Source organism: Microcebus murinus, chromosome 17 (genome assembly GCF_040939455.1).
Source record: "Microcebus murinus isolate Inina chromosome 17, M.murinus_Inina_mat1.0, whole genome shotgun sequence".
NCBI classification, from domain to species: Eukaryota; Metazoa; Chordata; class Mammalia; order Primates; family Cheirogaleidae; genus Microcebus; species Microcebus murinus.
In genome coordinates, this window is record NC_134120.1 from 53,874,694 (window position 1) to 53,888,678 (window position 13,985).

Sequence of the window (13,985 nt, forward strand, 5' to 3'; positions counted from 1 at the left end):
CTCAGTTTTGCAATTTAAAACTTTTGAATATGCCACATTTTAAAATTATGTCATTACAACCAGTAGAAGTTAGTAATCACTTCTAAAGTGCATGTTCTTAAATAGTTGATGAACTACTCATAGTGAAATTCTTTAAAAAATCATTTCAAAGGGCAAAATTTAAAGGCACCTATGTTATATTTATTTCGAAACATTTCAGACTCATCCAATATGCTTTGAATATCTGTTATGTGGCAAATATCATGAAAACTTCTAGAGCTATACTATCTGACACAGCAGCTTACTGGTTACACATGGTAATTTAGATTCAAATTTTAGTTAATTAAATAAAATAAGATTCCCAGTTTCTCATTCTCACTACTCACATTTCATGTGCTCAGTAGCCACATGTGGCTGGTGGCTACTACCGTACTGAACAGTGCAGAATAGAACATCTCCATCATTACAGAAAGTTCTGTTGGATAGCATTGCTCTAAAGAAAAGACACGAATATGACCCATAATGAGCACTCCACTCATAGCATCAGGAACTACTGGCACATGTCTAGGATTTATTTTCAGAGCATATATCTTTGCCCATATTGATGAAAACATTTAAAGGTGTCCTTGTTCCCAACAGAAAATAATCCTATTCAGTGCTAATTAAATTATGGCCACTAGATCAGAGATGAGGCCTTATCCTTATCAGTGTCTTCTAAGATAGTTGTATATTTTGTTGTTTTTTCCTAAACCTATCTTTTGTAATACACTTTTACAAAATGACATTTTAAAAGCAGACAACGTCAAGGTATTAGTTTAAACCTGAATTCATCCTTTATGTTCTAATCTATTGGCTTTATGTTCCCCTGTCTATAAAAGTAATAACTTACAATAGTTCAGACTGAGTTCCTGCGCCCCTTCCCTGGATTCAGGATTTGAACAGTCTGAGAGGGAGAGCTTATCATAAAGTGTCTGACAGTGCATACATCAGAAGGGTTTATTGGATAAAGATGTAATCTGAGTCCATCTGCTCCAGATATTTTTATCACTTTCTTATTCTTTTGCAGATCACCTACAAAGCAGTCAGTTCCTTTGACCCAGAAATAGATTTATCCAATCAAAGTGGAAGAGTTTCAAAACTGGGAAATGAAACCCATTTTCTGTTTTTTGGACTGTATCCGGGGACCACATACTCCTTTACAATCCGAGCGAGCACAGCGAAAGGTTTTGGGCCTCCAGCAACAAACCAGTTCACCACCAAAATTTCAGGTACTGTACATTCAGGAGTTGTGTCTTTTATCAGAAGTAGCATTTTTGTACTTTTCCATTCCCATTGTTAAGTATGCAAAGCTCGCTCTCACATTTTATACAAATGAATACCTCTGGATGCCTGAAACTCAGACTCATGGAATTAAATGAAATGCTACAAATATTTATTTTTTGGGAGCTTAAGATCCTCCCGTGTTAGGAAGTGTCCACTGTTTTAGCAGTTTGCCTTGGAGGACCTGGACAGGGGGAAGAAGGTTCTGTTAAGGCCCCCTCATTCCCTTGGCAATCCCAAATTACTGGAGCAGCAGTGATAGAAAAAAATCTCTGTAATGAGCCATGAACAATGGGGAGCTCAGCAGAAAGGCAGCCTCACATGGAGTCCACTTCCAGAAGCATCAGTCTTCCTTGGGACCTTTACCATTAGTCATTTCCCATCCTGAAGAGAGAGACAACATAAGAGTAGTACCAGGCACTGAGGGTCTCCAGCTTTTTGCTTGCAGAGACCCCATTATGCCATCCAACAAAAGACATATTCTGAGAAATATTTCTAGGCATGTTCAACTGTGCAGAAAATGTCTTTGTACTTCAGACTAGAGGAAATTAAATTGCCATCTGGTATGGGATATGTAACAGCAATAAACAAAATTCCATGGATATTTTCTTTTTCCATTTTTCTCCGCTGTGGGTGTGAGTGAGAAAGTGTTTGAGTTTTGGCTTTAACTATTTTGGTTGGAGGAAGATGGGTTGGAGCTGGGGGAAAGAAGTAACATTTTATCAGACAGAGTTAGATCAATAATATTTTTATTGATGGCTTTTATATCTTTTGTCCCTCATTCTTAGTTTTATAAGTTTTGTTTAGAGTTGAAGGAAGGGAATATTCATGACTAGGGTATTATAAGCATTCTGTGAGGTTTTGAGGGAAGGAGGTTTGGGATTTTGTTTTTAAGTGATTATAACTTAAAAGGATAACTTTTCGTTTTGTAACATTTGTGAGTGCAGACTTGACTTCAGATTTAATATACAGTGGATATTCTAGATATAGAGTAAGGTTCTAGGAACAATATGGAGAGTTGGAAAAGAGGAAGAAGTTCTTGGGAGGTTAGGAAAATGAGAGATTAGAAAATTGACCTAGATTGTACAAATGTGTGGCAGAAAGACCACTGGACTTGGAATAAGAAAATCTGAGTTCTAGTTATGATTTTTCCATGTACTTTCTCTCTGATTTTGATCAAATAAATTAACCCTTGCATATAAATTAAGATTATATTACCTAGTGCATTAATTTGACATGGGGATTTAAAGAGGAAATACATGCCAGTATGTATTCCTCCAAGCAGTTTCTTAAAATTTGCCCCTATTGAAACCATATTTCAGAGATTATTATCTTAAGGTATACTTTTAGGGAAAAAAATCACTTTTCCCATTTTTATTAAATAAAAATTTCAGTCAATATGTTTTTGACCACTTTTAGCACACCAAGTTCATCTAATTCTATCCAAAAGCAAAGAAACTTGACATTTCTGTTAGTCTTTGTGGGCTCATCAATAGTAACTATTTGAATTTTATAGTTTTTTGAAAGTTACATTTATGGGGCCTCTTTTTTATTTTCATGGACCTAAGATAGGAAACTATTCTCATATAAAAATGTAATTCTGTGTTTTGAATTGTAGTTAATTTGTGATAGAATGGAATTTAATTTTTAATACTAAGAAAATTTGCTAAATGGAACTGAGAAATAACCCATGTCTGTTACATAGAACCTTTTTTTGTGTAATACAATTTTAAAAACCATTTTCAAGAAGCAATCTCTAGCTTTCTAGGGACCTGTGGGTTGTGCAAAGATGGTATACCCTTTCACATCACAGCTCTATATTATGAGTTGTCTTGTTCCTAGTTACTGAAGTGCTCTGTCCTTATCCTATCACAATAAGACTTACCAGTCTAGAGAAGAAAGGATGCCAGGAAATGGCCTTGGAAATAGGATTTACATTGGGAGGAGAACTAACATTTGTAGAGTTATGTTTGCCTAGCACTCTCTATCTATTGTCTCTTTGAATTGTGTTAACTTTAGAGCAGGCGTTCTCAAACTACGGCCCGTGGGCCACACGCAGGTGTTTTTGCCTATTTGTTTTTTTACTTCAAAATAAGATATGTGCAGTGCGCATAGGAATTTGTTCATAGTTTTTTTAAAACTATAGTCCGGCCCTCCAACAATCTGAGGGACAGTGAACTGGCCTCCTGTTTAAAAAGTTTGAGGACCCTTGCCTTAGAGGGTACTTTCCCCAGTTTTGAGAGGTATATAAACTGAAGTTCCAGAGATAATTAATGTGCCTAAGCTCTTATGTTGGCTATAGCAAAACACAACAAAAAAGTTAAATCTAAGCCTTTCTTACTTCAATTCCCGTGTATTTTCCACAGTCATGCTTTCCTAAGACCCCAGAAGTTGTCACTAATTAATTCCAACAAGTCTCTGGCCCCCGTGTCCTCCTTAAATCCCCAAATGGGTCATTAGTATGTGTAAAACCTTGACTTAGATGGAAGAACTGTAAAGTCCAGGTTTATAATCCCAATGATTATTTCTTAAATATGCCTTTAACATAAACATTTTATTAAAAATCTTATCTGTATAGAAAAATGCACAAATTATAAGTGTATAACTCAATGAATTTGTATAAGCCAACTACACCCATTTAGCCAGAATCCAAATCGAGGAATAGAATATTATTGATACTTCATACCCTCTCCCAGCTTCAACTCAACATCAAGGTGGTCAATATGTGCTGGTTTAAGCAGCTGTCCCTGTTATTCTGTGTAGGGAATATACATACATAAAGCTTGTTCATGGTCAGTTTTAGCTGCAACTTAAAGTAAGTGCACTATGTTCTTAATGTTCTTTGTAGAAGAAGTTGGAAAGTAAACTGAGAAGATAAACCAGAAATAATGAGTCTCTCATTGTACACCTTTTCCTCCAGCACCCTCTATGCCAGCATATGAACTTGAGACACCTTTGAATCAAACTGACAATACGGTGACAGTCATGCTGAAACCTGCACACAGCCGAGGTGCACCTGTCAGGTATGAAGCAAAGGGGTGGGCTGACTCTAGAGAGAAAAAAACTAAAACCAAGTTGATTAATTTCTCCAATGTGTTTCCTAGTGATTTGCTACAAACCTCAGTCAGCATGTAAATCCATATCTTTATTAGCTCTAATTAAAAGAAATGACTGAGGAAAATGAAAGGGCTTTGATGTAAGTGATCAAGTATTATTTAAAGGGTTTTATTCTGATGCAAGTGGTTCGATCTTTTGAAGATAAGGAACAAAGCCCAGTCTGTTGATGAAATGGCTTTGCTTCTAAAAGGTAATTGTTGGCTGCAATTTAGTTACCCAAGGGCAGATGACATTTTTGTCCTGAGCTCTATTCTTTTATTTTTTTAATTTTAATAATTATGTGTACATAATTATATATATTTATAGGGTATATATCTTTATATATGATCTTTTGATACAGGCATACAATGCGGGCTAATCAAATTAGGGTAATTGGGGTATCCGTCATGTCAGGCATGTATCATTTCCTTGTGTTGAGGGCATCCCAGTTCCCCTATTTTAGTTACTTTAAACTATACCTTAACTTATTGTTGATTATTGTCACTTTGTTGTGCTATCAAATATTGTTCATTCTATCTAACTCTCTAACTATATTTTTATACCCATTAACCATCCCCACCTTATCCTCTGCTCCCTGCTACCCTTCCCAGACTCTGGTAACCATCATTATACTCTCTTTTACCATGAGATCAATGCTTTTTAATATTTAGCTCCCACATATGAGTAAGAATATGCAAGATTTGTCTTTCTGTGCTAGGCTTATTTCACTTAATATAACGTTCTCCACTTCTATCTATGTTGTCACAAAGGGCAGGATTTAATTATTTTTTGTGGCTATATATTAATAATAGTCAATTGTGTATATGTACCACAATTTTTTTTATCCATTCATCTGTTGATGGACACTTAGGTTGATTCTTCATCTTGGCTATTGTGAGTAGTGCTGCAATAAACATGGGACTGCAGATACCTTTTTGATATACTAAATTTCCATCCTTTGAATATATACCAAGCAGCAGGATTGCTGGGTCATATGGAAGTTCTATTTGTACTTTTCTGAGGAACCTCTGTAGTGTTCTCCTAATGGTTGCATTAATGTATAATGCCTTCCCACCAACAGTATACAAGAGTTTCCCTTTCTCCACATTCTCAACAGCATTTATTGTCTGTCTTTTTTATAAAATCCATTTTAACTGGGGCGAGATGACATCCCATTGTAGTTTTTATTTGCATTTATCTGATGACTAATGATGTTGAGCATTTTTTTCACCTATCTGTTGGCCATTTGTGTGCCTTCCTTTGAGAAATGTCTGTTAGGATGGCTTGCCCATTTTAAATCAGATTATTTGATTTCTTCCTATTGAGTTGTTAGAGCTCCCTATATATTCTAGTTATTAATCCCTTGTAAAATGGGTAGTTCACAAATATTTTCTCCCATTCTGTGGGTTGTCTCTTCAATTTGTTGATTGTTTCCTTTGCTGTGCATAAGCTTTTTAGGTTGATTTGATGCCATTTGTCCAATTTTGCTTTGGTTGCCTGTGCTTTGGGGGTATTACTCAAGAAGTCCTTACCCAGATCAATGTCCTGAAGCATTTCCTCAGTATTTTGTTTTAGTAGTTTTATGGTGTCAGGCTTTAGATTTAAGTATTTAATCCATTTTTATTTGATTTTTGTATATGGTGAGAGATAAGGATCTAGTTTCATTCTTCTGCATATGGATATCCAGTTTTCTCAGCAGCATTTATTGAGGGGACTGTCCTTTCCCCACTGTATGTTCTTGGCATCTTTGTCAAAAATAAGTTCACTTTGATGTCTAGAATTATTTCTGGGTTCTCTATTCTGTTCCATTGGTCAATGTTTCTGTTTTTATGTCAGTAACATGCTGTTTTGGTTACTACAGCTCTGTAGTATAAGTTGAAGTCAGGTTATGTGATTCTTTCAGTTTTGTTCTTTTTGCTCAGGATAGCTTTGAAAATACTGGGTCTTTGTGGTTCCATATACATTTTAGGATTTTTTTTATATCTCTTTGAAAAATCATTGATAATTTGATGGGGATTGCATTGAATGTGTAGATTGCTTTGGGCGATGTGAACATTTTAACAATATTTATTCTTCTAATCCACAAGCATGGAATATCTTTCCATTTTTTTGTGTCTTCTCTAATTCCTTTCATCAATATTTTCTAGTTTTCATTGTAAAGATCTTTCACTTCTTTGGTTAAGTTCATTCCTAGGTATTTTATTTGTAGGTATTATACATGGAATTACTTTCTTGGTTTCTTTTTCAGATTATTTACTATTGGCATATATAAATGCTACCGATTTTTGTATATTGATTCTGTGTCCAGCAACTGTGCTGAATTTGTTTATCAGTTCTAATAGTGCTTTTTGGTAGAGTCTTTAGATTTCTCTAGATATAAGATCATATTGTCTGCAAACAAGGATAATTTGTCATCTTCCTTTCCAATCTGGATACCCTTTATTTGTTTGTCTTTTCTGATTGCTCTAGCTAGAATTTCCAGTACTATGTTGAATAACAGTGGTGAAAGTGGGCATCCTGGTCTTGTTCCAGATGTTAGAGGAAAGACTTTCATTTTTTTCCTGTTCAGTATGATTCTTCCTGTAAGTCTGTCATATATGGCTTTTATCATGTTGCAGTAAGTTCTTTCTATACTCAGTTTTTTGAGAGTTATTATCATGAAGGGATGTTGAATTGTATCAAATGCTTTTCCAGCATCAATTGAAATGATCATATGGTTTTTGTCCTTCATTCTGTTGATGTGATGTATCCCATTGATTTGTATATGTTGAACCATCCTTACATTCCTGGAATGAATCCCACTTGATCAAGATGTATAGTCTTTTTAATGAGTTATTGAATTTGGCTTGCTGTTATTTTGTTGAGGATTTTTGCATCTGTCTTCCTCAAAGATATTGGTCTGTAGTTTTCTTTTTTGTTGTTGTGTCTTTGTCTTGTTTTGGTATCAGGGAAGTATAGGCCTCTTAGAATGAGTTGGGGAATATTCCCTCCTTGATTTTTTAGAATAGTTTAAGTAGGATTAGCATTAATTTTTTGAATGCTTGGTAGAATTCAGCTGTGAAGCAAGCAGGTCCTAGGTTTTTCTTTGATGGGAGAATTTTTATTACCACATCTGTCTCATTACTTGTTATTGGTTTATTCAGGCTTCAGATTTCTTCTTGGTTCAATCTTGGTATGTATGTGTCTAGGAATGCGAGTGGGTCCTAGGTTTTTCTTTGATGGGGGAATTTTTATTACCACATCTGTCTTGTTACTTGTTATTGGTTTATTCAGGCTTCAGATTTCTTCTTGGTTCAATCTTGGTATGTATGTGTCTAGGAATTTATCCATTTCTGCTATGTCTTCCAGTTTATTGGTATATAGTTGCTAATAGCAATCTCTAATAATCCTTTGGATTTCTGCAATATCATTGTAATGTCTCTTTTTCATTTCTGATTTTTTTTATTTCAATCTTCTATCCTTTTTTCTTAGTCTGGCTAACAGTATGTCAATTTTGTGTATCTTCTCAAAAAAACAACTTTCATTCTATTGATCTTTTGTATTTTATTTTGGTTTCAATTTTATTTATGTCTGCTCTGATATTATTATTTTCTTTTACTAATATTGGGTTTAGTTTGCTCTTATTTTTCTAATCCTTTGAGATGCACCATTGGGTTGTTTATTTGAAGATTTTCTACTTTTTTGATGTAGGCACTTATTACTATAAACTTTCCTCTTATTACTGCTTTTGCTGTATCTCACAGGTTTTGATATGTTGTGTTTTCATTTTCATTTGTTTTAAAGAATTTTTAATTTCCTTCTTAATTTTTTCATTGACCTACTGTTTACTCAGGGACATATTAATTTTCATGTGTTTGTATACTTTCCAGTGTTCTTCTTGGTATTGAGTTCTAGTTTTGTGGTCAGAGAAAATTGCTGGTATGTTTTTGGTTTTTTTGAATTTTTACAACTTATTTTGTGACCTAACATATGGATACATTCTTGAGAATGATCCATGAGTTGAGGAGAAGAATGTGTATCCTACAGCTGTTGGTGAAACATTCTGTAAATATCTATTAGGTTCCTTTGGTCTGTAGTGCAGGTTAAGTCCAGTATTTGTTGATTTTCTGTCTGGATGATCTGTCTAGTACTGAAAGTAGATTGTTGAGTTCTTTAACAATTATTGTATTGGGATTTCTCTCTCTCTTTAGCTCTCATGGTATTTCCTTTATATATCTTGGTCCTCCAATGTTGGGTATACATATATTTAGAATCGTTATCTCCTCTTGCTGAACTGACTCCTTTATCATTATATAATGACCTTCTTTGTCTCTTTTTACAGTTTTTGTCTTGAAATATATTTTATCTGATAGAAGTGTAGCTACTTCTCTTCCTTTATAGTTTTCATTTGCATGGAATATCTTTTTCTATCCTCTATTTTCAGTCTTTGTGTGTCATTATAGATGAAGTGTGTTTCTTGCTCTTGTTTTTTTTATCCATTCAGCCTCTCTATGTCTTTTGATTGGAAAATTTAGTCCATTCACATTCAATGTTATTATTGATCAGTAAGGAATTAGTACTGCCATGTTATTAATATTATTTGATTTCTGGTTGTTGTGTGTTCCAGAGCTTCTTCAGGGCATCTGTTTTGAGTTCTTGTCTCAAAGGTCACATGTCTCCATCACTCCAAGATTGGTCACTGGTACCTTATTAAGTTCATTTGGTGACATCATGTTTTCCTGGGTGTTCTTGATGCTTGTGGATGTTCATTGATGTATGGGCATTAAAGAGTTAGGTATTTATTCTAATCTTTGCAGTCTGGACTTGTTTGAAGGCATCCTTCTTGACATGGCTTTCCAGATACTAAAAGAGAATTGTATGTTGTGATCTAAGTCTTTAATAACTGCAATCATATCAGTACTGAGGTTGCCCCAAGCCCAGTAATGCTGTTACTCTTGCAGACTCCTGGTGGGGGAAATGGGAGAATTCCCTGGATCATCAGGCAGAGTCTCTCACTTTCTTCCCTCACTCTGTGCTGGGCTGCTGCAGTAAGGGGAGGAGTGACGTGGGCACTCTCTCATGGCCACCAGCACCAAGTCATACCTGAAGCCAACCCAGTCTCACCCAAAGCCTGTGATGACTTTGCCTGACCACCTCTGATGCTTATTCAAAGCTCAAGGTCTTTTTAGTCAGCAGAAGATGAATCCTGCCAGAACTCAGTCCTTCTCTTCAGGGCAGCATGTTTCCGTCTAGCCCAGGGTAGGTCCAGAAATACTGTGGGTCTTCAAGAGTCTGCTTGGTACTTTATTTTGTCGTAGCTGACCTGGTATTCAAGTTGCAAAACAAAGTCCTCTAGACTTTCTCTTTCCTTTCTCCAAGTGGGGGAAGATTCTCCCTGAGCCACACTGCCTGCTGTTGGAGGGTGGGGTGACACATGGACTGGCTTGGCCATTGCTACTGGTGTCTCACTGGTTCATGTACACCACAAGTCCATTGTCTCTGAGCCAGCACAGCCACAGGAATTGCCCAAAGACTGCAGCCCTTGTGGCCTGCCTGCTTTAGGAATTTAGTTCATTTCCCAGGCTGCTTTTGATCAGCCAGCAGTGGGGCTAGTTGGAACTCAGGCTTCAGGGCAGAGGATTTCTCTCTTGTTGGGCTGATCTAAATGCTCCCTCCATGGCATCAGCAGCATTCTACCCTGTGCTGTGTTCCCCTGTGCCAGTGTGGCCCTGGGTTTAAATGCATAGTTCCACAATCACTTTACTCTCCTTTCCCTGAGCATACAAATTCTCTTTCTACTTGGGGTGTTGGCATGGCAGTGCTGACAATGGGGGTGGGGTGGTGTAGCCACTGTAACATTGTCTTTCTGCCCTCTTCAATGCCTCTTTCCTTAATATAATGTTAAAACCAGGTAATATGATCACTCATTTGATCTTTTTGGTCTTCTGAAGGTACTTACTCACATGGATAGTTGTTGAATTTGGTGTTTGTCCAGAGGGACAATTGCTAGAGGTTTCTATTTGGCCGTCTTGCTCTGCCCTTCCTCCTGAGCTCTGTTCTTTAAATGGACTGTTGTGGTTTTTGTTTGTTTAATTTTGGTTTTATGTCATTTAACTTTTAGTAAATTGGCTAATTTCACAATTGAATATATAATGTTTTTTTAAAAAGAAACAGAAGAACATTGTGAAGTCTTTATTTGAACAGATTTAAGTTTATTGCCAACATCTAGGTCCTGTATCTTATTCCATGATAATTTATATAGCTAAGAAATTGCAAAGTGTAACTTTTACAGTGAATGAATAAAATAAATTTATTCTTTCCAGTTCGGAGCAAAGGAATGCCTGAGTAACTCTAGCGTATGAACTTGTCATGAGGTCATTAATCTATATAAATAAAATTTCTACTTGTTTCAAAGGGATTAGAAATTCTACCTTTGTATTATCAGAATAGATTCCCTTTAGAATAATCTATTACTTTGAGTAGCATACTTTGAGGAAATGTTTTCATTCACAATTAAGGATATATGGAGTTTGTTTCTGTGTTCCCTTTGTAGAATTTTTATTTCATTAACCTATTGTAATCTGGCTATATTTGATCACATTCTCAATGCAGTATCATAGAACAATCAGTTGGACTTCTATTTGATAAAATATATAGAAATCTCAGTTCATAAAGTCAGAAGTCAAAACAGAATAATAATAATTGATAGTAAAATCAGATTAAAGAAGAATCACAGAATTATTTTTGAAAATCTATAAAATTTTATAAAAAATTTTTAGTTTGTTCTGTTGAATTGTACAACATATAGTAGTTCATGTTAGGGATTTATTCTGACTGTTCATAGATGTGGTTTGCAAAAACACTATGAAATACATAAAAGCTCCATTCCAAATTGAAGATCGTGTTCCTGCTGCATTTCAAGTGATACCGTTGACATTGCCCAGGCCCTCTGGGTTGATCTGTAAATGGTGCTCAGGAGTTGTACTAATCTGATGGACCCCAGGCACACATTCATTAGATGCCGTCCAAGACTCAAGTGTGCCTACGGCCCTGGGTCAGACTTTTTTCATTTCAAAAGCTGAATTTTTATTAAATGAAAATTTATGCTCTGACCATGGCCTTGGGAGCATAATTTGTTTCTGAGAAACGTAACAGATGCTGAGACTTAGCAATAGTGGGTCTTTAGGATGGGAGTTGGTGTTTTACTGTGGGGCATCACGGTAAAATGAAAGGCTAGAGTGCACTCGGTTTCAGTGCCTCCAAACTGAAGGAAGCTGAAATCTTCACCATTTTTTAAAAGCAGCCAGTTAGTCCCTGTACTACTTTGTTTTTATAGGAGCTTCTCTTACACATTTCTATTCTTGTTTGCATAGAATAGACTGTTCTATTCAGTCAGATTTCCATCCACATCTTTCTAGAGCTCTTCCCATACCTGAATTTTAGAATAATATCGCTTTGGGTGAGCTCCCTCTGCCTGTTCTCCAGCCCCTTGCTCATCTTTTGAAAGTGCCAGGCACATTCCAAACTGCTGTTCATTTTTTTCTATCATGTACCTTGCTAAGACATTGTTTTGCTGTTGTTTACTTTTACACATTTCTAGTTGTTTTTGTGAGACTTTGGGGACCGTACTAGTTGTTGTAGATGTTCCCAGACTTTCTGTTAGGTACATAAAAATGCAGATTCAAACACTTGAATTGTCAGAGTTCAAAATACATAGCTTTCACCACAGACTTTACAACATTTCATCAGACCCTGCTCTCTAAGTCTGCGAAGATTTCCCCTTATGTTGCATACCCTCCTTCAAGTTGTCATAACCCTGCTTTCCTAGTTTAACACTGTCAATGCTTTGATTAAATCATCTCATTATTGACTGAAAGCTCCCTGAATTTTCCAGGGTACACTTTGCCTTCTATCTCTATTATACCTTCTTACCTAGTGTTAACATCTTCATATTAATAGATTTACTGTCTGTGTTCATTATCCAAATCCACAAGGGTAGCATCATGATTGATTCTTATGGGACAGCATTCAGTAGCATTACAGTAAAATCTACTATAGATAATCACGTTTACTGGAAGGTTGCCTATATTAAATGGGTAAATTATCTTGGCACAAATTTGAGAAGAAATCTCAACCACACCTGTCAAAAATATTTTTTTTTCCAGAAAAGTGAATGTTCTGTTCCAGGGATTCATTACATAGTTCAACATAGTGAGACTCATTATCTAATGAATAGATGGAAGACCAATATAGCAAGAAAGACTAGTTTGGAAAAAATATCTATAGTACCTTCAAACTAAATGGGGCATATTAAAATTATCAATTTCATTTAATGTTTAGACAAATAAGAACTCTGATCAGGGAATCACATGGACCTAAAATATAAAGCCATAATATAAATGAGAACATTTGAACACATCTGGAAATTTGCAAAATGCACATGTAATCAAACTGCAATACAAGAAAGCTTTCCCCAAATGATAAGATAAATACTAGAGGAAAGAGGGGAAATGAAAGTGAACATCTGTTAGCTTTCTTGGATTTTGCACAGTATTGTGTGCTCAAAAATACTGTCATTGTGTGATTTCCAAAACCCATTCCTTCAATTGATTTGATTTTTCTTTAATCCATATGCATTGATCTTGAAAATTCAGTCATACTTCATTTATGCACTTCACTAAGTAAGGTAGTTGTGTGTTGATTTCACTACAAACACCCAGGTTGGCTGATACTGGTTCTTGAAATTACACTAAATTCTCAATGTAAATGATTGTTGTCTTTTTATTGATCAATACATCAGCTCTGTCACATAAAATTATTTCAATCCTAAAATGGCCAAAAAACACAAATTCCATGTTTCTAGCTAGTAAACTAGGACAGAATTTTAATGTCTGTTAATGAATTCAAATTTTTTCCTTTAATAAGACAGAGAAAAGCTTAATTTTCTTTCACTCATTTAGAGTCACCTCATTCATTGCATGCAGACACAATCCAACAGAGAAAACTTTTGTCATTTGGCAGTAACAGAATAACTCTAAATAAAGGATGAGTTTTACACAAACTGTGTGCTTTTCTTGCACTAACAAAAATGCTGATTTTAGTCTTTATAAACACACACACATACACATATATACATACTACGTGCGATATCCCTCATTAATTATACTGTATACCTTCTAATGTCCTATAGTCTAAGACTCACTCACATTTTTCTGCGTTAGGTGATGGTGTTTTCAAATGATTCTTGTTTTTGTTCTTTAGGCCTTGTTGCTTTAATTTGTTCATAAATGTTTTGGAGCTATATGTCTTCTTACTTAAAACTCTGTGTTTGAATGTGTTAATTAAATGTTTTGGTATTCATTTCAGTGAAATCTTAAGAGTACCATTCTAAGCACACATTGTTTGACTCATGCATTCAGGAGAAACTATTGAGTATGAAAAACGTCTATTATAGTTGTCTGTCCCTGGGGATGGGAAGGTGAACAATAATCCCGTCAGCAGCTAGAGCATTAAACTGATTCCTAAGCGTGTGCATGTAATTTTAATGTATGACCGCCACTTTGTTTTTCCAGTGGTGATATCCCCAATTATTTTAATGCTGTGCTTTTATT

At 35.5% G+C, this 13,985-nt stretch overlaps 1 protein-coding gene across 6 annotated transcripts in view; it reads left to right on the top strand.

Annotated features, from left to right (window-relative positions):
• The window catches only part of PTPRM (protein tyrosine phosphatase receptor type M), a 790,604-nt gene that overhangs the window by 477,164 nt on the left and 299,455 nt on the right, over positions 1-13,985 (top strand). For all 6 annotated transcript variants that reach the window (XM_012745929.2, XM_012745922.2, XM_012745925.2 and 3 more), the window contains exons 10-11: positions 1,046-1,247; positions 4,220-4,322. In XM_012745929.2, coding sequence (XP_012601383.1) covers positions 1,046-1,247; positions 4,220-4,322 — 305 coding nt within the window. The remainder of the gene's footprint in view (positions 1-1,045; positions 1,248-4,219; positions 4,323-13,985) is intronic.